Genomic DNA, 27756 nt, shown 5'->3' on the forward strand with positions numbered 1-27756 from the left:
AGGATTAAATACGCGATCGGACAGCAATTAATGTAAAAGTGTGCCCACAATAGGTGACCATATAAAGTAGATACTTATTTGGAACCTTAATAAGGGGCTACTAAGGAGTAAGAATTTAGTTTTGAGAGCCAATAAACAAGGGGGTTGTACCACCAACGCACATGGCTAATTATACATAAACCTGCGATTGGTGGTTGTCATATGACCTGGGCGGGGATTTGCTAAAGGTCATAGGCTATATAATGCGAGACAGCCTTGGATGCAGTCAGATGGCCACCTACCCACCATCAGGGCAGGAGGCTACACAACTCTCTCTCTCCAACTCTTAGCCTAATAGGAAAACGCTCTCTATTCAGCATCTATACTTTAATTCTGGGCATCTAGGCAAATAAATTGAGACCTACACTAAGGGGTATTATCCTCTATCTTATGCTGAACACTGTAAGCTTTAGGCTTTAGTATCAAGGCAATTAGGGCAATTAAGCTAACTTTGCCTTAAAGCAGAGATTTCAACAAATCGCTTGACCAATCTCTGATTATCAGGAAGACGGGTCAAACAATTTGACTGATACTTATCAAGAGAGGGAGATACAATTATTATCTAGTATTGAACAACAACCCTGAGATTTTCAGTCTTCTATCCATAGAAGATCAGGGGATACTAGTAAATGCTTCGGTTCACATTAACATCAACTTCTTAGACAAATTCTCATTGATATCATTTAACATATGTCTGCTGAATTGATTTATAGACAGACATATTAACTTATCTTAGATCACTGACCATACGGTTCTTGAAAAGTCGAAGGTCCGACAGAAATGCATCGAACCCTATACCTTGAATCCTGAATTGACCTAGTCGTTGATTAATTGACTATTCCATCAAGCTGAACCAACCTAAATATAAATAAAAGTGCTCAATAAAATCAACAAATAGACCGGGATGAAATAGGGTGGTGAGACGTGATCTCAAAACAACCACACCTTAGTCACCCCAGCTGTATTTGGTGGTGAGACCTGATCTCAAAACAACCACACCTTAGTCACCCCAGCTATATATGTAAAACAATTAAAATACCGACCCCTCGGGAAGTCATTTGCAATTTGAGATTCAAGCAACCATATCCCATTTGCATGAACTCTGAAACTTCTCGTGTACGGTCACACTCTGATCTCTAAGAGCACGTGTGTTTTATCTGTTGTCTTGTCCTTGTCCTTTCATCAGTTGATGATTGAGCCCAACGTGTGTATGTTTTTTAAGATATTAAAATAAAATATTATAAGTTATAAGGGATCTTCTGTGATTTGGGCTTTTATACATATTAGTTCCCTCTGCCTCTGTGATTCTCTGTGAAGCTTCTCTCCACCTCCCCTTCCATTCCCTTCTTATTAGACTTCTATGGCCAGCAACTTTAACTTAAAGGGGTTCTCTGGGAATTTTTTATCTTTTGTATTGATGATGTGTCCTTGGATCCCCGTCAACCGATGATTACTGGCACACTATGGAAAGCACAGGAAGCACATCATGCTGACCATGCAACAACCCGGGAAGCTATTGTAGGCGCAGCTTCCACCGAATTCTCATTAACCCTATGCAATCCAATTTTGGATTTAGGGTTTCCTAGTGGGTTTTCTCTTCCCGCCATTATACAATGGCACCATTCGTTGGCTAGAGCCAGTACTGCAGTATGGGAAATGCTGGAGAGGCCCCTGACAACAGAGCGGCCAGTAATATACAGTAAGAATACCCTGCCGGACGTCTTCCGACATCAGAGCTGTACAGCCTTCAATCAGAATGTCTTTAGACGTCAGACAGTGGATTGAGAAGGGTTAAATCAATTAAATCTGCGCCTGCAGTTACAAGTGGCGGGCAGTACATAGGCATCGGAGCAGCAGCTTCAGTTCCATACCCCACTGTTTTGTAGCGCAGACAGCGAGTTCCTGAGCATCGGAACACAGCTTATCAACTATTGATGGCCTATCCTGAGGACTGGTTCTCTTTAACTATAATCGTAATATATGCCTGATATATTAAGGTGATTTAGCTAATTACATTTTTGTATATGCCTGATGTATGAAGTGGTTTAATTAGGACCAGACTGGCACTATAGAACAGTCCTGGCACAAAATCCTTACCCTGCCACATATCCCCATCCTCCTTCCTCCGTATTGTGCTATGGTGGATTTTACATTTACTTAGTCATTTTCCTCACAACTCCCTTAGAGGGGTTGTCCAGGATTAGAAAAATATGTCCGCTTTCTTCCAAACACAGCAGCACCCTTGTCCATGGGTTGTATCTCTTATTGCAGCTCAGCTTCCATTCACTAAAATCCCCAAGTCCTTTTCCATGTCAGTGTTTCCCATTTAGTGTATAATGGTGACATGTATTTCCTCTGCCCATGTGCAGAACCTTACATTTATCAGTGTTAAACCTCATTTGCCACTTTTCTGCCCGCAACCTATCTAGATCCATTTGCAACCCGCCTTGTGTTCTCTCTTGTGTTAATTACTTTACTTAGTTTTGTATCATCTGCAAATATCAATATTTACAGTGCAAACCTTTAACAAGGCAGTTAATAAATCTGTATATAACAGTACAAGTATAATATTATAACAGTATAAGCTATACTGTAACTGACTGAGCTCCTAACTCAGGTCCCCCTCGCCACAATAGCAGGCCCCAAAACTCCATTGCACTCTGAATACACTTAAATGCCTACTCATGCCACCATCTGACAGCTTATACAGCATGTATAGAACGCCCAACATTTCCCCTGTCTCCTGGATCTCAAAATATTGTATGAGCTCCATAGAGCCTGGAGACAAGGGGAGGAGTCGGCCACATTGTACATGATGTGCAACCTGTTAGATTAATGCATGATTAGGTGTTTAAGTGTATTCAGTGTGCGACAGACTCGGAACTAAGTGGGATATGGCAGTGGGTAGATTGGGAGTATGTGGAGAGAGCGAGGTGCTGGTGGTTCGCTCATGGAGATACAATGTGTAGATTGTAAGCTCGTGGAGAAGCAAGAGGGCACCATTACTGTATGGGGCACAAAGGAAGCATTATTACTGTATGGGGCACTACTACTATGGGGGGCACTGAGAGGACCGTTAGAGTTAGCGGCAGGATGGGGTGTCCGGAGACAAGTCATGGTTGGAGGAAGCCCTCATGGCAGTCTGCACAAAGAGGAAGAAGAAAAGGTAACGTGGACAACTAGAGATGAGCGAACGTACTCGTCCGAGCTTGATACTCGTTCGAGTATTAGCGTGTTCGAGATGCTCGTTACTAGAGGCGAGTACCACGAGATGTTCGAGTTACTTTCACTTTCATCTCTGAGACGTTAGCGCGCTTTTCTGGCCAATAGAAAGACAGGGAAGGCATTACAACTTCCCCCTGCGACGTTCTAGCCCTATACCACCCCCCTGCAGTGAGTGGCTGGCGAGATCAGGTGTCACCCGAGTATATAAATCGACCCCTCCCGCGGCTCACCACAGATGCATTCTGACATAGAGGAGGGAAAGTGCTGTTGGTGCCGGAGCTGCTATAGGGAGAGTGTTAAGAGTATTTTAGGCTTCAAGAACCCCAACGGTCCTTCTTAGGGCCACACCTAACTGTGTGCAGTAGTGTGGAGGCTGCTTTTTGCAGTGTTGCACTTTTTTTTTTTTTTGTATATCGGCCGTGCAGAGCATTGCGCCCTGCAGTAATTATACATACTCCAGGGCCAGTAGTGGTGGTGAGGCAGGGACAGAAGACATATATTTATTGAATATAGGCAGTGGGCCTTTCCAAAAACATTTGGGGAAAAAAATCTATTTGGGCTGCCTGTGACTGTCCTCAGTGTACTGGGTCTGTGCTGGGTGTAGTTGTCCTCCTAATTCATACGCAGCCAGCTATGTGTTACAGCAGGCTTGCGCAAAATTAATTCCTGGCTCTGCTGTGCGTTCGGTAAGCGAAGTGAGCCTCCAACCACAGGCCAATAAGCGGCACATTTAATTACAGCGTTCTGTTTCTGCACCACTGGTAATACACCATGCTGAGGGGTAGGGGTAGGCCTATAGGACGTGGACGCGGGCGAGGACGCGGAGGCCCAAGTCAGGGTGTGGGCACAGACCGAGCCAGTGCAGTGGCCAGGGGTAGAGGCAGGGCCAGACCGAATAATCCACCAACTGTTTCCCAAAGCGCCCCCTCGCGCCATGCCACCCTGCAGAGGTCAAGGTGCTCTACGGTGTGGCAGTTTTTCACAGAGACGCCTGATGACCGACGAACAGTGGTGTGCAATCTTTGTCGCGCCAAGATCAGCTGGGGAGCCACCACCACCAGCATGCGCAGGCATATGATGGCCAAGCACCCCACAAGGTGGGACGAAGGCCGTTCACCGCCTCCGGTTTGCACCACTGCCTCTCCCCCTGTGCCCCAACCTGCCACTGAGATCCAACCCCCCTCTCAGGACACAGGCACTACCGTCTCCTGGCCTGCACCCACACCCTCACCTCCGCTGTCCTCGGCCCCATCCAGCAATGTCTCTCAGCGCAGCATTCAGACGTCGCTAGCGCCACTGTTTGAGCGCAAGCGCAAGTACGCCGCCACGCGCCCGCACGCTCAAGCGTTAAACGTGCACATTGCCAAATTGATCAGCCTGGAAATGCTGCCGTATAGGCTTGTGGAAACGGAGGCTTTCAAAAGCATGATGGCGGCGGCGGCCCCGCGCTACTTGGTTCCCAGTTGCCACTACTTTTCCCGATGCGCCGTCCCAGCCCTGCACAACCACGTCTCCCGCAACATTGTACGCGCCCTCACCAACGCGGTTACTGCCAAGGTCCACTTAACAACGGACACGTGGACAAGCACAGGCGGGCAGGGCCACTATATCTCCCTGACGGCACATTGGGTGAATTTAGTGGAGGCTGGGACAGAGTCAGAGCCTGGGACCGCTCACGTCCTACCCACACCCAGAATTGCAGGCCCCAGCTCGGTGCTGGTATCTGCGGCGGTGTATGCTTCCTCCACTAAACCACCCTCCTCCTCCTCCTCCTCCTCCAACGCAACCTCTGTCTCGCAATCAAGATGTGTCAGCAGCAGCAGCACGTCGCCAGCAGTCGGTGTCGCACGGCGCGGACAGCACAGCGGTGGGCAAGCGTCAGCAGGCCATGCTGAAACTACTCAGCTTAGGAGAGAAGAGGCACATGGCCCACGAACTGCTGCAGGGTCTGACAGAGCAGACCGACCGCTGGCTTGCGCCGCTGAGCCTCCAACCGGGCATGGTCGTGTGTGACAACGGCCGTAACCTGGTGGCGGCTCGGCAGCTCGGCAGCCTCACGCACGAGCCATGCTTGGCCCATGTCTTTAATTTGGTGGTTCAGCGCTTTCTGAAAAACTACCCACACTTGTCATACCTGCTCGGAAAGGTGCGCCGGGTCAGCACACATTTCTGCAACTCCAAGACGGACGCTGCCACCCTGCGGACCCTGCAACATCGGTTTAATCTGCCAGTGCACCGACTGCTGTGCGACGTGCCCACACGGTGGAACTCTACGCTCCACATGTTGGCCAGGCTCTATGAGCAGCGTAGAGCTATAGTGGAATACCAACTCCAACATGGGCGGCGTAGTGGGAGTCAGCCTCCTCAATTCTTTACAGAAGAGTGGGCCTGGTTGGCAGACATCTACCAGGTCCTTGGAAACTTTGAGGAGTCTACCCAGATGGTGAGCGGGGATGCTGCAATCATTAGCGTCACCATTCCTCTGCTATGCCTCTTGAGAAGTTCCCTGCAAAGCATAAAGGCAGACGCTTTGCACTCGGAAACGGAGGCGTGGGAAGACAGTATGTCGCTGGATAGTCAGAGCACCCTTCTGTCTATATCTCAGCGCGTTGAGGAGGAGGAGGAGGGGGAGGAGCATGAGGAGGAGGGGGAAGAGACAGCTTGGCCCACTGCTGAGGGTACCCATGCTGCTTGCCTGTCATCCTTTCAGCGTTTATGGCCGGAGGAGGAGAAGGATCCTGAAAGTGATCTTCCTAGTGAGGACAGCCATGTGTTGCGTACAGGTACCCTGGCACACACGGCTGACTTCATGTTAGGATGCCTTTCTCGTGACCCTCGCGTTACACGCATTCTGGCCACTACGGATTACTGGGTGTACACACTGCTCGACCCACGGTATAAGGAGAACCTTTCCACTCTCATTCCCGAAGAGGAAAGGGGTTCAAGAATTATGCTATACCACAGGGCGCTGGTGGACAAACTGATGGTAAACTTCCCATCCGACAGCGCTAGTGGCAGAAGACGCAGTTCCGAGGGCCAGGTAGCAGGGGAGGCGCAGAGATCAGGCAGCATGTACAGCGCAGGCAGGGGAACATTCTCCAAGGCCTTTGCCAGCTTTATGGCGCCCCAGCAACACTGTGTCACCGCTCCCCAGTCAAGGCTGAGTTGGCGGGAGCACTGTAAAAGGATGGTGAGGGAGTACGTAGCCGATCACACGACCGTCCTCGGTGACGCCTCTGCCCCCTACAACTACTGGGTGTCGAAGCTGGACACGTGGCCTGAACTCGCGCTGTATGCCCTGGAGGTGCTTGCTTGTCCTGCGGCTAGCGTCTTGTCAGAGAGGGTGTTTAGTGCAGCTGGGGGAATCATCACGGATAAGCGTACCCGCCTGTCAACCGACAGTGCCGACAGGCTTACACTCATCAAGATGAACAAAGCCTGGATTTCCCCAGACTTCTCTTCTCCACCAGCGGACAGCAGCGATACATAAACAATACGTAGGCTGCACCCGCGGATGGAAGCATTGTTCTCGATCACCATCAAAAACGTGGACCTTTTAGCTTCATCAATCTGTGTATAATATTCCTCCTCCTCCTGCTCCTCCTGAAACCTGACGTAATCACGCCAAACGGGCAATTTTTCTTAGGCCCACAAGGCTCAGTCATATAATTTTTCTAAACAATTTTTATACGTTTCAATGCTCATTAAAGGGTTGAAACTTGCACCTGAACCAATTTTTATTTTAACTGGGCTGCCTCCAGGCCTAGTTACCAATTAAGCCACATTAACCAATTCACCAATTTTTTCGGGCCCTCACCTACAGTGTAATCCAATTAATTTTTTGCCCACCTGCATTACAGCTGACGTTACATCAGCTGTGCTGGGCACTGCAATGGGATATATTTATGTACCGCCGGTGGGTTCCAGGGAGCCACCCATGCTGTCGGTCCCCACGGAGTTGTAACTACATGTGTAAGCTTCTAAAGAAACCCAGTCTGACTGGGGCATGCAGTGTGGGCCGAAGCCCACCTGCATTTAACATGACATTACCTCAGCTGTGATGGGCAATGCTATGGGATATATTTATGTGCCGCCGGTGGCGTCCTGGCACCCACCCATGCTGTCGGTCCACAGGGACTTCACAATAGGGAGTTGTACCTGCCTGTGTCTATGAATTAAAAAGCCCGGTCAGGTTGGGGCATGCAGTGTGGGCCGAAGCCCACCTGCATTTAATCGGACGTTACCTCAGCTGTGATGGGCACTGCAATGGGATACATTAATGTACAGCCGGTGGGTTCCAGGGAGCCACCCATGCTGTGGGTGCACACAGAATTCCCATTGCGGAGTTGTACCTGCCTGTGACTATTTATAAAAAAACGCGGTCTGACTAGGGCATGCAGACACCTTGACAGAATGAATAGTGTGTGGCACATAGGTTCCCCATTGCTGTGCCCACGTGTGCAGCTCCTGATGTAGGTGGCACAGGATTGGATTTCTCATTGCTTCTGTACAGCATTGTGGGCTATCGCCCCGCCCCTTTTAAAGAGGGTCGCTGCCTAGCCGTGCCAACCCCTCTGCAGTGTGTGCCTGCGGTTCCTCCTCATGGCAGACGCACTTATAAATAGACATGAGGGTGGCGTAGCATGAGTGCAGCTGAAGGCTGCGCAGGGACACTTTGGTGTGTGCTGTGGACACTGGGTCGCGGGGGGGGGGGTTGGGCAGCATGTAACCCAGGAGAAGTGGCAGCGGAGTGTCATGCAGGCAGTGATTGTGCTTTGTTGGAGGTAGTGTGCTGCTTAGCTAAGGTATGCATTGCTAATGAGGGCTTTTCAGAAGTAAAAGTTGTTGGGGGGGGGGGCCCACTCTTGCGGCTTAATAGTGGGACCTGGGAACTTGAGATGCAGTCCAACATGTAGCCCCTCGCCTGCCCTATCCGTTGCTGTGTCGTTCCCATCACTTTCTTGAATTGCCCCGATTTTCACAAATGGAAACCTTAGCGAGCATCGGCGATATACAAAAATGCTCGAGTCGCCCATTGACTTCAATGGGGTTCGTTACTCAAAACGAACCCTCGAGCATCGTGATAATTTCGTCCCGAGTAACGAGCACCCGAGCAGTTTGGTGCTCGCTCATCTCTATGGACAACTCCAATTGTAGAAAATATTATCTGTGAGCACTGCAGGTAGCTACGATGTGTAGTACTAATATCCAACCATTATATGGGGACAGCATTATTTAGAGGTAATAATAATAATAATAATAATCTTTATTTGTATAGTGCCAACATATTCCGCAGCGCTTACATAGACAGGGGGGAATACAGAAAGACAAAATACAAACATTACAGAACCACGGTTACATATAGTAATCAGTTGTTGGAAACAATAGGGGTGAGGGTCCTGCTCCAACGAGCTTACATACTACAAGTAATGGGGTGATACAGAGGGTAAAGGGGCTGGAGATGTGCACAGTATGGCGAGGTGGGGAGTGAGCGATGCTATACACATAGACAATGGTCAGACATTTAGCCGTGTGACGGCAGAAACGGTGTGACTGCAGGAGCGGTTTATGATGGCTAGCAGGGATTGCAGTCAGTAGGTCAGGGAGCATGTTATCCGGCGGAGTACAGAGAGGTTTGTTTAGGGAATGCGGTATGCCTCCCTGAAGAGGTGCGTTTTTAGAGCACTCCTGAAGTTCTGCGAGTCCTGGATTGCTCGGGTAGCCTTTGGTAGTGCGTTCCAGAGGACCGGTGCTGCTCTGGAGAAGTCTTGGAGGCGGGAATGAGAAGTTCGAATTAAAGGGGCGCTCAGTCTGGTTTCATTAGCAGAGCGGAGAGCCTGGGCTGGTTGATGGATTGAGATGAGGGAGGCGATATAGGGTGGCGCTGTACTGTGGAGGGCTTTGTGGATGAAGGTAGCGAGTTTGAATTGAATTCTGTATTTAACGGGCAGCCAGTGCAGTGACCGGCACAGGACAGAGGCGTCCGAGTAGCGGCTGGACAGGAAGATGAGCCTGGTACTGTGCTGCCATACGTAGAGCTGAACCACTCTATCTGAATTGTCCGGGTGTGTGGGGGGGTGGCCTGAAGTTTTGTACCAGGGTCCATGAGCCTTTAGCCACTAGCCAGCTTGTGGGAACTTGCTACCCTCTACTATATAAATTATATCCCAGATGATTAGGTAGGTTTGCATTAGTAAGGCCATGAGATACATGCTATCTTTCACCATATGTGGTCAGATATTAGATGTGTATGAAGCATGTGTTTCTGTTACTGTATGTGTTGCCGTCATGGTTTACATACACCTTCACATTTAATTTATTTGTTGGAAGTGCCAATTTTGTTTTTTTTTGTTTCATGTAAGATGAACCAAGCACCAATGAGTGCAGGTAGCCAACTACATTGGTCCTTTCCAAGCTCGCTGACAATATAGTCTGGTGATCATCACACTTATAAAGGGCAATTACATTTTTTATTTTTTTGCATTTATTAAAACAGAGGGATGGGGATGACCCCATACATACAATTGAAAATAGTTAAAGTTACAAACTTTTTTTAGTTGCACTTTTATCATAGCAGATCACAAAACATCAAAACACAAACAAAAATCATCTTCTACCAATGAATTTTATTTTCAGACCAATGTGAAAGATGACAGGGACATGGACTTCGGGAGAAGATAATCGGTTCACCTTTTTGTCTGTTATATCAATAACTAAGACTTTAAAGGGGATTGTCCAAGGAGGCAAAATTCTTACCAGGACCTGCAGTGTTGGAACCTCCTCTTCCGATGCAGTTCCAACACTGGATTCTCTCTGTACCCATCACGGCTGATGCAGAGGCCGAAAAGGGGACTGGCTTAGTTATTACAATCAGCCCCTCAAAATACATAACAGACACAGAGGGATTCCATGTCATATGACCAGTTGTCACAACAGGCCAGAAGTGGAGGTTCAGACACCACAGGTTTCACCTCCCTGGACCAGCCCTATAAAGCACTTTATTAATTTATCCTCCTTCATTGAAGACTATGGAAATTGTGGATCAGTCAAGGAATTAAAACTGGATCACCATGTCATCACAAAGTCATTACATAGGAACACTTTAATAGATTTGGCCAAGTCTGGTCCTCACTGCTTCCCACAACTTAGAGAATTTGACTTTGGCATCTTCTGCATGAGGTAACAGACCTTCTTTGAGACTCTCAGCCAGAGGCCCAATCCTCTCCTTCAGAGCTTCCATCTGCTGTGAGAACTGAGCTCTGTATTCCTCTGCCTTGGGACCAGTATTGGCTTTGACTTCTTCCAGTTTCTGGATAACCTTCTCCCGTAGCTCCTCAGTGTATGGAGCCAAATTGGCTCGAAGGGAGTCAACTTCAGAAATCAGCTTCTCTCTAAGAGCTTCAGCTGATGGTTGCAATTTCTTATAGAAGATTTCTAGGCCGTCTTTGGTTTGTTTCTTCAGCTCTTCTCCCAAAGGTGTTACCTTCTCCCTGAAAGCCTTCACATCTTCAGCCCATTTTTTCTGGAAATTCTCTAGCATGGGACGGATCTTTTCTTTGATAAGAGGGATGTCTTTCTCTAGTTCTGCAACAACCTGCTCTCTGACTTTTTCCATATATGGATTCAGTTGTTTCTTCAAGGCCAATGCATTAGTGCTGATGGTATCAAACTTCTCGGTGATCTTCAAACTGAAGGAACAAAGACATAAAATGAAAAGGAAAAATAATTATTAAAATCATAGAACTGTTAATGGTGGTAAAGCAAAGACATTCAATAATAATGTGGTAATCCCAGAAGCGAGTGTCAGCCAATCTCACGTTAAAAGTATCAGTGCAACAAAGTGTAAAATATACATAAAGTCAGCTTTTATTTCATAGGTTACACCGCCCATTATGCCTTATGTCCAGAGATGGCACCCATCTAAAACATTAGAGCCTTCAAGTGGTATCATCCCATTCAACAGAAATATCCCTATCCATTGAACCACTTACTTAAGCTGCTTTCCAAGATCTGAAGACTCCACCTGTGACACAGCTTCTCTACCGAGATCTCGTACTTTATTTAAGTAGCTTTCAATCAATTCCCGGGCATGTTGGACCTGGGCTTGGGGATCATCCTGCTGCTTTACGACACGAGCTTGTGTTCCTGATGGAAAGAGAAACAGTTGTGTGTTATAATTAAAGGGGCAGTACAGGGTTAGAAAAACATGGCTATTTCTTACAGAAAAAGCACCACATCCGTCCACAAGTTGATCTGGTATTGAAGCTCAGCCCCACTGAAGTGAATGCAGCTGACCTGTAATGCCATTCACAACCTATAGACAGGTGTGGCACTGTTTTTGGAAGATTATTTTTTAATTCTGTGCAAGCTCTTAATAAAAATAAGTCAAATATCATGGAGTGAACTCAAATACAGAAAAATAATGGTTTAATTACAGCTATTTACCTGTGAGGAACAGGAGTGTGAGAGCTACCACAAAACCTCTCATGGCTGCTACGTCTCCTCGCCAACCTATGACAAACAGATATTTGTATTCAACATTAGTCACAATTCATGTTTTGACTTTTCTGTTGTCCAGGCCACGTTATAGACCTCTCACTGGCCAAGCCAGAAACCTACTGCAACCTGATGAGGGGAAAATACCTTGAAACAGCTGTGTATGGATTTTGGCTTGGCTTTAAATTCCCAGTCATTGTTACAAGACTTGTATAAAGTGTCTAACATTGACTTGCAGTAATGCTGTCTTCCATTAGGTGGTGCTGCAGATGTATTGTTCTATTTTCCTTATTAACAGATTTTCCATTGTGACACAGTAACTTCACATTACGCCACTGTTGACTGGGTTCATATATTCTCCCAATTTGGAATAGTTTTCCTCTGGTGTAGTGCACTGGATCAAAAAAACATTGAGAGCAACTTTTTTCGATCCAATGGAACCTCCAATGCAGATGTGAATGGAGCCTTTGTCACCTATTGGTTAATATTTGTAGAACATTTGCAGAATGCACAAGCATCTTAAAGGGAACCTGTCACCTGCAGACAGCACTATAAACTAAGTTATGGAGCTGTTCGGAAGAGTGGCGGAGAGCCGGGAGATGTATTTTTTATGCTCAGCTGCTCTTCCAATCCCATGCGGTTACCAGGTGAAGTCTACACACCGCATGCAAATCAAACTTTTTTGCAGATTGCCATATATACAATCTTCTATAGACTTCTATGGGAGAGAGTGCGCTGTGAAATCTGATAAGAGTCTGATTTTTGTGCGACACGCAGACTTCACCTGGTGATCACACAGGATGGAGAGAGCATAAAAAATACATCCCTTGGCTCTCCATCACCTTTCCGAACATCTCTATAACTTAATTTATGGTGCCTTTCGCAGGTGACAGGTTCCCTTTAAGTAATTTTTGTACTGGATTGTAGATGGCATCCTCTGTTTATATGCTGAAAGCAGGACTCGGAGTGATTAGTTGACTTTCCTGAGATCTATATTCCCAAAAGGTTTTGTGCATCTTGCTACAACGCCTTTAAATCAGACAATATACTTCATAAAGCATAAAGCAAAATCATAGCTAGAGCCAATAGAGAAGTATTACATTAACATTAACATTCATTAAATAGGCATTTTATACATTAAAGGGGTTATCCAGGCAGCGCCTGCCAGGATACACTGGGGTCAGAGCCGAAGCACTGGTCTGACCCGTGTGTAGTGGCTGGCGCTTGCAATAGCATACCGGACTCCCATTGATTTCAATAAGAGGTGCGCCTGCAGTAATGCGTGCTGGCCACTACACTTGATTTGGAGCAGTGCTTCCACTCTGACCCCGGTGTATCCCGACAGGCGCTGCCTGAATAACTCCTTTAAGGCAATCTTAATATATGTGTGTTTGTAATCCCCTCCCCATTCAATAAGTTCAATTTAAAGCTGACCATACACATAATACGGCTAATCAATCAATTGTGGGATAATTCACGTGAGTGATCCCACCTGCATCATCAGAGGCTAAACAGGGCGAGGGACAAGCTTATAACAAAGTGGCCAATGATAAGACAAATTTAGCCGACCATGCTATTCGCTTCTATTTTCAATCCACCATGGCCAAAGTTTTCCAACACATTTTTGGGCAGACTGTAGATTTCCATCGGCCATCATGAACAATCGTTAGGATTTCCTTTTTTTTTTTTTTTTCTATAGAGGGAATTTATCAGTGGAACTTGATTTCAGATTTCTACTACTTCCGTTCTCCAGTTTAAAATGCAATAAATGTATGTAATGTTGCACACCGCTGATATGTCCGCAGATGTGCCGTCACTTTGTATACCACCCAGCTACTGGAGCCAGATGGCAACGAAGGTCGCACCTTTATAAAGGGTCACAATTCTTAAATCTGTTTATAAAGCCTTAGACACATTTGAAAAATTGAATGATAGTAGATTGGTGTAAACTCATTTGTGCTAAAAAAGGGGGAAATCTTATGCCACAATTCTGGCAAAAACGAGTTATAAATGTACCCCTTTGTGTTCAGATATCTACACCAGGATGCCTTAACCCTTTCCAATCCACTGCCTGACGTCTGAAGACATTCTGATTAAAGGCCGTGCAGCTCCAATGTCGGAAGACGTCCGGCAGGGTATTCTTACTGTATATTACTGGCCGTTCTGTTGTTGGGGGCCTCTTCAGCATGTCACATACCGCGATACTGGCTTTAGCCAGCAGACGGCGCCATTGTATAATGGCAGAAAGAGAAAGCCCCCTAGGAAACCCTGAATCCAAAATTGGATTGTAAAGCGTTAATGGTCACCTAACACTTATAATAAAGCACTTGATGCTATTCTTGGAAAATGTATGGAATGCAGCTTACAGACATAGCAGAGTTAGGTTTGTTGTTTGGCACAACCCATAACAGACCAATGTTTTCCCATAAAGATAATACAGTTTCCCTAAGGGCACATTCACATATTCACTGCATGTCATATTTAGTTCCATGGCAAAGCCCAAAACTGCCCAAAGTTTATGGGATCATGTAAAAAGACAAAAAATATACAACTACATGCATATTCACTGCATCTTTACACATGTTGCCAGGAGACAGAAGGTGAAAAAAAAAATAGTGACATCTTCTTACTTATTGCACATGTGAATAACGCAGTGTACACGGATACAACACGAGCGCAATAAAACCACATATGCACCAAAAACACACTAAATACACTCTCAGTAAAGACAATGCTATATTCACCTACCAAAATAGTATACACCCATGTGAATATGCCCGAAGGTCACTCTCACACATGCATTCAGAAAATGCCGCTTAAAATTGCAGCACTTTACCGCAATTTCGAGCAGCATTTTTCAACACTTTGAACAGCGTTTGACAGCACTTTTTAACGCCCTTCCCCCCCTTCTTCACCTACCCATCATTGTGTTTGGTGATAGGGCACATTAAAAAAATGTGAAAATGCTGAAATATAGAACAGCGCTCAAAAATCACCGCGTTCGAGCGCAAGTCTGAGAAGCTCCACTACAATCAATAGCAGCCTTGTACCGCCATTAGCGCAGCACTTGGAGCGCCGTGCTAATCGCAGTAACAATCAGTGTGTATGAGCGTGACTTCTGGGTTCTAGTGATGCATGAATGATGCAGAGTTATATGGCTTAGGGTCCTTTAAGATGAGCTGATTCTCATGTGAATGAGCGAGTGCCGTCACCGATAGTTCGTTCTCTCACGCAGCCCGCTTAGACAGGCAGATACATTGTTGGTACATTCAAACAAGAGTCATTCAGTCTTTCACATTTGCAGTATAATAGAATGAGAAGGACCGAATGAGCGCTGTTTAAGCCAAATGATAAGCGAAGGGGCCAACAATAGTTATGTCTTCATAACATGAACGACTAACGAAAAGCGAATGATTCTCTTTGTTGTTCAGTCATTGGCTCACGTTTAGACCAAACGATTATTCTTCACTTTCGTTTCTTTGAATGATAATCGTTTGGTCTAAAACCTCCTAAATTCATCTCTGCTCCATCTGTATAGACAAGTCATCACTCAGTGATGTCAAGGTAGGCTTGTGTGAGAACTTACCTTCTCCTTGCAGCGGTTGCTTATGGCATATATGCTGTGCATTGCTGGGGTTTTATACTCCTATGTACACACCCAGGCTGATTTGTCAACATAGATAATATGTATTTGCAATTAGAAAAATAGAACGTGAGGATTAAAGGTCAAGATGAGGTGCTAGGAAAACACGAGGATTAACGGTTCCATTCCCTCCCTGGTTATACACATAATTAACACCTGGTTATCTCTATACACTGGGATTATAGCATTCTGGTAAAGGGCTTCTACCACCAAAGACCCTTATCCCCAATACACAGCATAGGGGCTAGTGTCTGACTGTTGGAGTTTTGACCACAGGGACCACCCAGTGATCCCGATAACTACGCTGCTGAATACCCCCGTGAATGGAGCGATGGTGCGTATGCTTAAACCACAAGTCTCATTCACTTCCAAGCAGACAGTGACCAAAGAAGTGAAAGAATAGGAGTCATGAAGACACACAGCGGCACCGTTCACAGGGCTATTCTGGGGAATAGTTCTCAGTAACACTGGGGGTCCCAGCAATCAGACCCCCTGCAATCAGGCATTTATCCCCTACTCTGTGGATACAGCAACATTTTTTTATGGTAAAAACCCCTTTAAGTCTTTTAGTTCCGTTCTTCATTATATTTTGGTTCAACAATTTGGTCTATTGATTAGGGATGAGTGACCATTGCCCTTAGCGAGTACCTGCCCGCTCGAGACAAAAGATCGGGTGTCAGCAGTGGGCAGGGAGCAGCGGGGGAGAGCGGGGAGGAACGGAGGGGAGATCTCTCTCCATCTCTCTCCCTCTCTCCCCCCTGCTGACTGCCGCTACTCACCGCTTCCCCGCGCCGGCAGCCGAACCTTTTGTCTCGAGCGGGCAAGTACTTGCTAAGGGCAATGCTCGCTCGAGCAATTGCCCTTAGCGAGTATACTCGCTCATCTCTACTATTGATTTGATGCAGATCAGAGTGATTTAACGATTGGAACAATATATCATGTTTCTGTCCACTGTGACAGAATGCTACATAATATCTTTGTTGCGTTAAATTGCTGATATCCAAACTTTTTCTTGCCTTATTACTTTGATATCAAGATGTGATCCTTGGGTAACTGTTGGTTTCTGTTTATATATTTATTCGGACATTTGTAGGATTTTATACACTATGCTGACAAGAGCATTGGGATACACATGGGTGATGAAATTCAATTTTATTCACGTTTTTCAATATGATGTTGGCCTTTGGCCTCAATGACTGCAGTAACTCTCCTAGACTTGCTTTGAATCAAGTTCCAATAGATGTGTGGATTTGCCTCCATTGCTCAAGGAGAACTTCAGCTAGCGATGGGCCTCTGTGCATTCACTGCTGTGATGTTGGGCTTGTCGCTCGTCCATGGTGACCCTTTCCATGCAGTTTCCTATGGATGGTTCTGGTGCAAATGGATGTACCAATGGTCTGTAAGACCTCCTGAGTGAGTGTATTGGCAGATGATGAGTGTGAGGTCTTCACCGCTTGTACAAGGCTTCGGTGTCCTTGCATCGTTTTCCATCACTGAGTAACATTGCCAACCGTGGACTTTGTAAGGTCCAAAAGAAATGCGATGTCCCGTAGTGATTGATCAGGTGACATCTCACCACCATACTCCATTGGAAGTCTGTCAAATCTATACCTGATGGCATGTTGATGGTTTCCATACTGGGATATGTCTGTGTGATACTCTCCCTTATATCTAATGCTCACACATCCGATTTGCATATCTACTTCGCTTGACTGCACAGGATTGGTGGGGGTCCCAATACTTTTGTAAACATAGTGTATGCTTCTAGTTGAAAAAATATTATTTATTTAAAAAAACAAAAACATTAACCCCTTAAGGACATGGCCTATTTTGGGCTTAAAGGGGTTGTCCCGCGAAAGCAAGTGGGTCTATACACTTCTGTATGGCCATATTAATGCACTTTGTAATGTACATTGTGCATTAATTATGAGCCATACAGAAGTTATCAGAAGTTTTTCACTTACCTGCTCCGTTGCTAGCGTCCTCGTCTCCATGGTGCCGTCTAATTTTCAGCGTCTAATCGCCAGATTAGACGCGCTTGCGCAGTCCGGTCTTCTCCTTTTGTGAATGGGGCCGCTCGTGCCGAAGAGCGGCTCCTTGTAGCTCCGCCCCGTCACGTGCCGATTCCAGCCAATCAGGAGGCTGGAATCGGCAATGAAGCGCGCAGAAGCCCTGCGGTCCACCGAGGGAGAAGATCCCGGCGGCCATCTTCAGCAGGTAAGTAAGAAGTCACCGGAGCGCGGGGATTCAGGTAAGCACTGTGCGGTTTTCTTGTTTAACCCCTGCATCGGGTTTGTCTCGCGCCGAACGGGGGGGGGCAATTGAAAAAAAAAAAAAAACGTTTCGGCGTGGGACAACCCCTTTAAGGACCAAACGATTTTTGGCGGATTTTAATCTCCATTTTTCAAAAGTCATATTTTTTTCGTTGCCACAACTGTATAAGGGCTTGTTTTTTTGTGGCGAACTGTAGTTTTCTTAATGCCATTTTCTGGGTACATACACTATATTGTAAAACTTTAATTATTTCTTTTATGATCGCAGGGAGAGAAAACGCATCAATTCTGCCATAGTTTTTTGTTTTTTTTTAAAGCGTTAATCTTGCAGCATAAATGACAATACATTTTTTCTGCGGGCCGATATGGTTACAACGATACCAAAATTCTTATTTTTTGTAGGTTTTTACACTTTTCTGCAATAAAAACCCTTTTTTTGGTAATTTTTTTTTCTAAATCACTGCATTCAAAGTCCTATAACTTTTTTATTTTTCCATGGGCAGAGCTCTGTGAGGGCTTATTTTTTGCGAGACGAGTTGTAGTTTTTATTGGTACCATTTTGGGGTACATACGGCTTTTTTGATCACTATTGTGTTTTTTGGGAGGCAAAAATGCTAAAAATTTGCGTTTTTTTTTTAACGTTTTTTGCCTTGCAGGATAAAAAGCATGTTCAACTTATTGTATGTCTCTTTACGGACATGAAGATACCAAATATGTGAGATTTTTTATGCTAAAATGAGAAAAGCATGAAAAGGGGGGGTTTTTTACATTTTTATTTTTTATACATTATTTTAATTTTTTTTTTACACTGTGTGTGTCCCTCTGGGGGACGTACACCATACCAACTCTGATTGCTGTGATAAGGCATTGCAGGACTTCTCTCCTCCAATGCCTTATCGCTAGAGATGAGCGAACACCAAAATGTTCGGGTGTTCGTTATTCGGAACGAACTTCCCGCGATGTTCGAGGGTTCGTTTCGAACAACGAACCCCATTGAAGTCAATGGGCGACCAGAGCATTTTTGTATTTCGCCGATGCTCGCTAAGGTTTTCATGTGTGAAAATCTGGGCAATTCAAGAAAGTGATGGGAATGACACAGAAACGGATAGGGCAGGCGAGGGGCTACATGTTGGGCTGCATCTCAAGTTCACAGGTCCCACTATTAAGCCACAATACCGGCAAGAGTGGGCCCCCCCCCCCCCCCCTCCCAACAACTTTTACTTCTGAAAAGCCCTCATTAGCATGGCATACCTTTGCTAAGCACAACACTAGCTACAACAAAGCACAATCACTGCCTGCATGACACTCCGCTGCCACTTCTCCTTGGTTACATGCTGACCAACCGCCCCCCCTCCCCCCCACAGCGCACACCAAAGTGTCCCTGCACAGCCTTCAGCTGCCCTCATGCCACACCACCCTCATGTCTATTTAGAAGTGCGTCTGCCATGAGGAGGAACCGCAGGCACACACTGCAGAGGGTTGGCATGGCTAGGCAGCGGCCCTCTTTAAAAGGGGCGGGGCGATAGCCCACAATGCTGTACAGAAGCAATGAGAAATAGAATCCTGTGCCACCGCCATCAGGAGCTGCACACGTAGGCATAGCAATGGGGAACCTATGTGCCACACACTATTCATTCTGTCAAGGTGTCTGCATGCCCCAGTCAGACTGGTAATATGTACCTTAACAGTAACCGCGTTGGTGGTAATGTGGTGGTGACTGCGGACCTAGTAGCACGGTTGTATTTTGTTGGTTTTCGGAATGCGGCCAGGATTAAGTGGGCCGTGGCGGGGGGATGGTGGGGGGGCTCTCTTGTTGTGTCGGTAAAGGTGAAATTCTTGGACTGCCACCAGACGAACCAATGCAAAGACATTTGCCAAGAATGTTTTCCCTGTTGGAGGAGGAGGGGGATGTTTTTGAGGCACTACGTGTCCTCTCCACGTGTCCGTGGTTATATGCACCTTTACAGTAACCGCGTTGGTGGGAAATGGCCTCGCCGCCATCATGTCTTTGGGAAGCCTCTGTTTCCACACCCCAGAGACATACCATTAGCAGCGGTATAGGCAGAGCCCAGAATTCGTAACATTTCAGCCGTAGCATTAGGACAGGCCCCACTAACATATCACTAGCAGCATTATAGGAGGAGCGCAGTCTTCATTCCATGTCAGCAATAGTAGCACTCAAGACAGGCCCCAGTAACAATTCCGAAGCAGCAGTATAGCGGGAGCGCAGTCTTAGTTCCATTTCAGTAGCCTTAGTATAGCCAAGGCCCAAGTTACATTTATGTAGCTAAAGTGTAGGCCAACCCCACACACCTTTCTGTACCATGAGTGCAGGCGAAGAACATACAAATTGCTATGATTACACTGTAGGTGAGGGCCCCAAAAATTTGGTGTACCAACAGTACTAATGTACCTCAGTAAAAATTGGCCATGCCCAACCAAGATGGCAGGTGAATCGCTTTGGTTAATGTGGCTTAAGTGGTAACTAGGCCTGGAGGCAGCCCAGTGTAGCAAAAAATTGGTTCAAGTTAAAGTTCCAACGCTTTTAAGCGCATTGAAACTTATAAAAATTGTTCAGAAAAATTATTTGAGTGAGCCTTGTGGCCCTAAGAAAAATTGCCCGTTCAGCGTGATTACGTGAGGTTTCAGGAGGAGGAGCAGGAGGAGGAGGAGGAGGAATATTAGACACAGATTGATGAAGCAGAAATGTCCCCGTTTTGGATGGTGAGAGAGAACGTAGCTTCCATCCGCGGGTGCAGCCTACGTATTGCTTACGTATTGCTGCTGTCCGCTGGTGGAGAACAGAAGTCTGGGGAAATCCAGCCTTTGTTCATCTTGATGAGTGTTAGCCTGTCGGCACTGTCGGTTGACAAGCGGCTACGCTTATCTGTGATGATTCCCCCAGCCGCACTAAACACCCTCTCCGACAAGACGCTAGCCGCAGGACAAGCAAGCACCTCCAGGGCATACAGCGCTAGTTCAGGCCACGTGTCCAGCTTCGACACCCAGTAGTTGTAGGGGGCAGAGGCGTCACCGAGGATGGTCGTGCGATCCGCTACGTACTCCCTCACCATCCTTTTACAGTGCTCCCGCCGACTCAGCCGTGACTGGGGAGCGGTGACACAGTCTTGGTGGGGAGCCATAAAGCTGGCCAGGCCCTTAAAGACTGTTGCACTGCCTGGGATGTACATGCTGCTTGATCTACGCACATCCCCTGCTACCTTGCCCTCGGTACTGCGCCTTCTGCCACTAGCGCTGTCGGCTGGGAATTTTACCATCAGCTTGTCCGCAAGGGTCCTGTGGTATAGCAACACTCTCGAACCCCTTTCCTCTTCGGGAATCAGAGTGGGCAGGTTCTCCTTATACCGTGGATCGAGCAGTGTGTACACCCAGTAATCCGTAGTGGCCAGAATGCGTGCAACGCGAGGGTCACGAGAAAGGCATCCTAACATGAAGTCAGCCATGTGTGCCAGGGTACCTGTACGCAACACATGGCTGTCTTCACTAGGAAGATCACTTTCAGGATCCTCCTCCTCCTCCTCCTCCTCCTCCTCCTCAGGCCATACACGCTGAAAGGATGACAGGCAATCAGCCGGTGTACCGTCAGCAGCGGGCCAAGCTGTCTCTTCCCCCTCCTCCTCATCCTCCTCATGCTCCTTCTTCTCCTCCTGTACGCGCTGAGAAATAGACAGGAGGGTGCCCTGACTATCCAGCGGCATACTGTCTTCCCCCGCCCCCGTTTCCGAGCGCAAAGCAGCTGCCTTTATGGTTTGCAGGGAATTTCTCAAGATGCATAGCAGAGGAATGGTGACGCTAATGATTGTAGCATCGCCACTCACCACCTGGGTAGACTCCTCAAAATTACCAAGGACATGGCAGATGTCTGCCAACCAGGCCCACTCTTCTGAAAGGAATTGAGGAGGCTGACTCCCACTGCGCCGCCCATGTTGGAGTTGGTATTCGACTATAGCTCTACGCTGTTCATAGAGCCTGGCCAACATGTGGAGCGTAGAGTTCCACCGTGTGGGCACGTCGCACAGCAGTCGGTGCACTGGCAGCTTAAAGTGATGTTGCAGGGTGCGCAGGGTGGCAGCGTCCGTGTGGGACTTGCGGAAATGTGCGCAGAGCCGGCGCGCCTTTACGAGCAGGTCTGACAAGCGTGGGTAGCTTTTCAGAAAGCGCTGAACCACCAAATTAAAGACGTGGGCCAGGCATGGCACGTGCGTGAGGCTGCCGAGCTGCAGAGCCGCCACCAGGTTACGGCCGTTGTCACACACGACCATGCCCGGTTGGAGGCTCAGCGGCGCAAGCCAGCGGTCGGTCTGCTCTGTCAGACCCTGCAGCAGTTCGTGGGCCGTGTGCCTCTTATCGCCTAAGCTGAGTAGTTTCAGCACGGCCTGCTGACGCTTGCCCACCGCTGTGCTGCCACACCGCGCGACACCGACTGCTGGCGACATGCTGCTGCTAACACATCTTGATTGCGAGACAGAGGAGGAGGAGGAGGAGGAGGAGGAGGAGGAGGAGGGTGCTTTAGTGGAGGAAGCATACACCTCCGCAGATACCACCACCGAGCTGGGGCCCGCAATTCTGGGGGTGGGTAGGACGTGAGCGGTCCCGGGCTCTGACTCTGTCCCAGCCTCCACTAAATTCACCCAATGTGCCGTCAGGGAGATGTAGTGGCCCTGCCCGCCTGTGCTTGTCCACGTGTCCGTAGTTAAGTGGACCGTGGCAGTAACCGCGTTGGTGAGGGCGCGTACAATGTTGCGGGAGACGTGGTCGTGCAGGGCTGGGACGGCACATCGGGAAAAGTAGTGGCGACTGGGAACTGAGTAGCGCGGGGCCGCCGCCTCCATGATACTTTTGAAGGACTCCGTTTCCACAACCCTATACGGCAGCATCTCAAGGCTGATGAATTTTGCTATGCGGACGGTTAACGTTTGAGCATGCGGGTGCGTGGCGGCGTACTTGCGCTTGCGCTCCAACAGTTGCGCAAGCGACGGCTGGACGGTGCGCTGAACTACATTGCTGGATGGGGCCGAGGACAGCGGAGGTGAGGGTGTGGGTGCAGGCCAGGAGACGGTAGTGCCTGTGTCCTGAGAGGGGGGTTGCATCTCAGTGGCAGGTTGGGGCACAGGGGGAGAGGCAGGGGTGCAAACCGGAGGCGCTGAACGGCCTTCGTCCCACCTTGTGGGGTGCTTGGCCATCATATGTCTGCGCATGGTGGTGGTGGTGAGGCTGTTGGTGTTGGCTCCCCGGCTGAGCTTTGCGCGACAAAGGTTGCACACCACTGTTCGTCGGTCGTCAGGCGTCTCTGTGAAAAACTGCCAGACCTTAGAGCACCTCGGCCTCTGCAGGGTGGCATGGCGCGAGGGGGCGCTTTGGGAAACAGTTGGTGGATTATTCGGTCTGGCCCTGCCTCTACCCCTGGCCACCGCACTGCCTCTTGCAACCTGCCCTGCTGATGCCCTTGACTCCCCCTCTGAAGACCTGTCCGCCTGAGTTAGCGTTGCACACCAGGTGGGGTCAGTCACCTCATCGTCCTGCTGCTCTTCCTCCGAATCCTCTGTGCGCTGCTCCCTCGGACTTACTGCCCTTACTACTACCTCACAGCAAGACAACTGTGTCTGATCGTCATCGTCCTCCTCACCCACAGAAAGTTGTTGAGACAGTTGGCGGAAGTCCCCAGCCTCTTCCCCCGGACCCCGGGAACTTTCGAATGGTTGGGCATCAGTGACGATAAACTCCTCTGGTGGGAGAGGAACCGCTGCTGCCCAATCTAAGCAGGGGCCCGAGAACAGTTCCTGGGAGTGTTCCCGCTCCTGAGCAGGTGTCATTGTAGTGGAGTGAGGAGGCTGGGAGGAAGGAGGAGCAGCAGACAGAGGATTCGGATTTGCAGCAGTGGACGGCGCAGAACTGCGGGTTGACGATAGGTTGCTCGAAGCACTTTCTGCCATCCAGGACAGGACCTGCTCACACTGCTCATTTTCTAATAACCGTCTCCCGCGTGGACCCATTAATTGGGCGATGAATGTGGGGACGCCAGAAACGTGCCTCTCTCCTAATCGCGCAGCAGTCGGCTGCGACACACCTGGATCAGGAGCTCGGCCTGTGCCCACACCCTGACTTGGCCCTCCGCGTCCTCGGCCTCTAGGCCTACCCCTACCCCTCAGCATGCTGTATTACCAGTGATTTGATTTCACAGGCAGCTAATAAATTGGCGCAAGACTGCAGGCCAAATATAATTTTTTCCCTTTTTTGAAAACGAAAGGCCCCACTGCCTCTAGTGAATGTATAATCTAAGTTTAATAACTGTGCTGTGGCCCTGCTAATGTGTCACAGAACGTGAGGGTAGCAGAGTTATTATAACTCTGGCAGAGCAGGTATTTTTTTTCCCAATTAAGGAAAGCAAATGGCGAAGCCAGCAGTAAACCGTAGCTGGGTGCGTCTGATTTTTAAAGGTTGCACACGCAGCCGACACTTGTCCACCGCCCTTAGGACGGACAGAGGCAGGACAAATAGAATTATTTTCCGTTCTTTTGCACCAAAAGGCAGCACTGCGTATATTCAATGAACATGAGAAGTTTAATAACTGTGCTGTTTTCCTGCTAATGTGTCACAGAACGTGAGGGTAGCAGAGTTATTAACTGTGGCAGAGCAGGTATTTTTTTTCCCAATTAAGGAAAGCAAATGGCGAAGCCAGCAGTAAACCGTAGCTGGGTGCATCTGATTTTTAAAGGTTGCACACGCAGCCGACACGTGTCCACCGCCCTTAGGACGGACAGAGGCAGGACAAATAGAATTATTTTCAGTTTTTTTGCACCAAAAGGCAGCACTGCGTATATTCAATGAACATGAGAAGTTTAATAACTGTGCTGTTTTCCTGCTAATGTGTCACAGAACGTGAGGGTAGCAGAGTTATTAACTGTGGTAGAGCAGGTATTTTTTTTCCCAATTAAGGAAAGCAAATGGCGAAGCCAGCAGTAAACCGTAGCTGGGTGCGTCTGATTTTTAAAGGTTGCACACGCAGCCGACACGTGTCCACCGCCCTTAGGACGGACAGAGGCAGGACAAATAGAATTATTTTCCGTTTTTTTGCACCAAAAGGCAGCACTGCGTATATTCAATGAATAATAACTGTGTTGTCGCCCTGCCTACACAATTCTTTCCCTGTAGTATCAATGGAGGGTGGAATGCTCTGCAGAGGCGATTTTGAGAAGTAAAAAAAAATGCAGCACAGCTAACAGCAGCCTGGACAGTACTGCACACGGATAACTATGGCCCTAGAAAGGACCGTTGAGGTTCTTGAAGGCTACACTCACTCCTAACACTCTCCCTGCCTATGCAGCACTTCTGTCCCTAATGCCAGGTGCAACGCTCTGCAGAGGCGATTTTGAGAAAAAAAAATTTGCCACTGCTAACAGCAGCCAACACACAGCTATCAGTGGCCCTAATAAGGACCTTTGGGGGGTCTTGAAGCCTACACTAACTACCAATTCTTTCCCTACAGCAGCTCCGGTACAAACAGCACTGTCCCTCATCTAACTCACACGGCATCTGAGGCGAGCCGCGGGAGGGGCCGACTTTTATATTCGGCGGACACCTGATCTTCCCAGCCACTCACAGCAGGGGGGTGGTATAGGGCTTGAACGTCACAGGGGGAAGTTGTAATGCCTTCCCTGTCTTTCAATTGGCCAGAAAAGCGCGCTAACGTCTCAGGGAAGGAAGTGAAAGTAACCCGAACACCGCATGGTGTTCGTTACGAATAACGAACATCCCGAACACCCTAATATTCGCACGAATATCAAGCTCGGAAGAACACGTTCGCTCATCTCTACTTATCGCCTATTACAGCGATCATAGGCAATGGTAATGGAGGACGCCTGTAGGTAGCGTCCTGTTACCATGGCAACCAGCCGGGCTCTCTGCAATTACATCGCGTGCTCCCTCTGTGAACCTTTTCCCTGCCGTGATCTTCATAGATCGCAGCAGGGAAAGGGTTAACAGTGGGGGGTGCATCTCCGATGCACCCCTGCTGTTGCAGCAGGAGGCCAGCTATCAGTGACAGCCGACTCCCGCTGCAGGATTGTGCGAAATCTGTAATGATCTCGCACTGTCCTCGTAACTTAAGGGTACGTCCAGTTAACGTCAAATACAGATACAATACATCACTTCTAGAATATTTACCTAAATTAAATGATTTCAAAATTAATATTGAAAGGGGTTGTCACATCACAACAAGTCATCCCCTATACACATGGCCACTGGGTCCCCTTGAACTTGGCTGTTTCTGGCAGTCCCATTGAAGTGAATGAAGCTAGGCATGCATTTGCCACTTCCATTGTCTTTGGGATATGCTCACGGTTTCTTGCAGTCAGACCCCGAGCAATCAGCAAATTGGTCCCCTGTCCTGTGACCCTTCCTGACTTATGTCACAAATTCATGGGATAACAGTATGTAACGGGATTATAAAGTGGTTACGCCTCAGGTGATGACTTGGGAATGCTCATACCTGTATAAGTTGCGAGATGTTATCTTGTGAGGTTGAACAGTGGCCAGAATGCTCATGGCAAGACGACATGAATTATCCAAGTTCAAACAAGGCATGATGGTGGGTGCCAGATGGATGGGACATTAGGCAGATTATAACAGGGATGACTAGGGTGACTTCCTGGATCCCAGGCCGTCCAAATCACCCCTATTGATTATCCACTAGTGGGCAAGTTTCAGGCCGCCAGCTCAGGCTGAAAGAAATCTCAATGGCAGCTACAGAGAAAAAATATAGGCAACATCAGTTGTGATCACTGGAGGTAACTACACTGCAATCACTGTGTAGGGCCAGTATTTGAGTACATTATATGGTAACTATTATTTGGAGGTATACTAAACCTGAGCTTCTGTATCTAAGACCACCGCATTATAAAGTATCTCAAACAATATATATTGTTTGGGGGAGGAGAGGAAAAAAAAAAAATTAAATAATAAAACACACGTGGCGGATTTGCTGCTGATGATCTGCAACTGAAAACTCTGCAGCAAATTCATACCATTTGGTGTGTATTTCGGTGGGGATCTGCAGCAGATTTTACTGCATCAATTGAAGGGGTGAAATCTAGTGCGCATCGCTCGAAAATCTGTTGTGGTTGCCTGTTGAGGCAGACGGTTGGGCTTGGCAAACCAAAATACTGAGAGCGTCACACCAAAATGGCTGCAGGATGGGTGCAGTCACTGGAGTGGCAGAGACCTGATATTCCTGTTAGGGGACACTATAACTGTGTGGCACACAGAGAGGGCACCATAACGGTATGTGGGCACAGAGGCGACTGGGTGGGATTAGGTATAGTCAGAGGCATGGCTTAAAAATTTGCTGCATGATTGTCCCTCTTCATTCTTTGGAGCAAAGTTTAGTTGCAATGACAATCTTCCATACTCAAGTAGGATCCCATGTCTGGATACAATAACTCATCCTCTTACATGCTAATGCTGTTGGGTGATGAAACAAGACAATGACCCTAAGCACACAAGTTAGTCAACTAAAAAATGATCTAAATAGATGATTTATGTAACGGAACGGCCAAGTCAGAGTCCTGACCTTATCGCTACTGTGGTGCTGTGCCATGACCTGAAGAAGGCTGTGCATGCGAGGCAGCCCAGAAATATTGATGAAATGAAACATTTACAGGGAGGCATGGTCCCAAATCCCTCCTCGATGTCATGCACATCTTATTTACAGTTCCAGGAAACGTTTGCTGAAGGTGATGACCGCTAAAAGGGGACCTGCAGGTTATTAAATTCAGGGATTCAATGACCTTTTTCTGCCTGCAGTGAGGATGCTACTCAATGCGATCAATAAAAAGACCTAATGCTATAACAATCAACCCACTTTTTATTACTTCGCAATGTCAACATCTAGCTAATTGTAAAGGGTTCACTTAATTTTCCTCTAACTGTACTAGACCAAGGCTATTTTTAATTACAACTGGAAAATAAGCTATTTTGTAGAGTTATGTCCAGGAGAGAAGTGGGTTCAGTGTAGGGACCAATTTGTATGAAGTCACTGTCGTAGCACGTAAGTTTACATAG

General features: G+C 47.6%; 1 protein-coding gene across 1 annotated transcript; it reads right to left on the reverse strand.

The window, feature by feature from the left end:
• Positions 1 to 9847: 9847 nt before the first annotated feature.
• On the reverse strand, positions 9848 to 15356 carry LOC136631352 (apolipoprotein A-I-like). Its single transcript, XM_066605618.1, has 4 exons — positions 15347 to 15356; positions 11710 to 11775; positions 11256 to 11409; positions 9848 to 10952 (listed from the first exon to the last, which is right to left on the reverse strand). The coding sequence occupies exons 2-4, from the start codon at positions 11750 to 11752 to the stop codon at positions 10367 to 10369; spliced, it is 783 nt and encodes a 260-aa protein (XP_066461715.1). The 5' UTR covers positions 11753 to 11775; positions 15347 to 15356; the 3' UTR covers positions 9848 to 10366.
• Between the last annotated feature and the right edge of the window lie 12400 nt (positions 15357 to 27756).

This window comes from Eleutherodactylus coqui, chromosome 6 (assembly GCF_035609145.1).
Source record: "Eleutherodactylus coqui strain aEleCoq1 chromosome 6, aEleCoq1.hap1, whole genome shotgun sequence".
NCBI classification, from domain to species: Eukaryota; Metazoa; Chordata; class Amphibia; order Anura; family Eleutherodactylidae; genus Eleutherodactylus; species Eleutherodactylus coqui.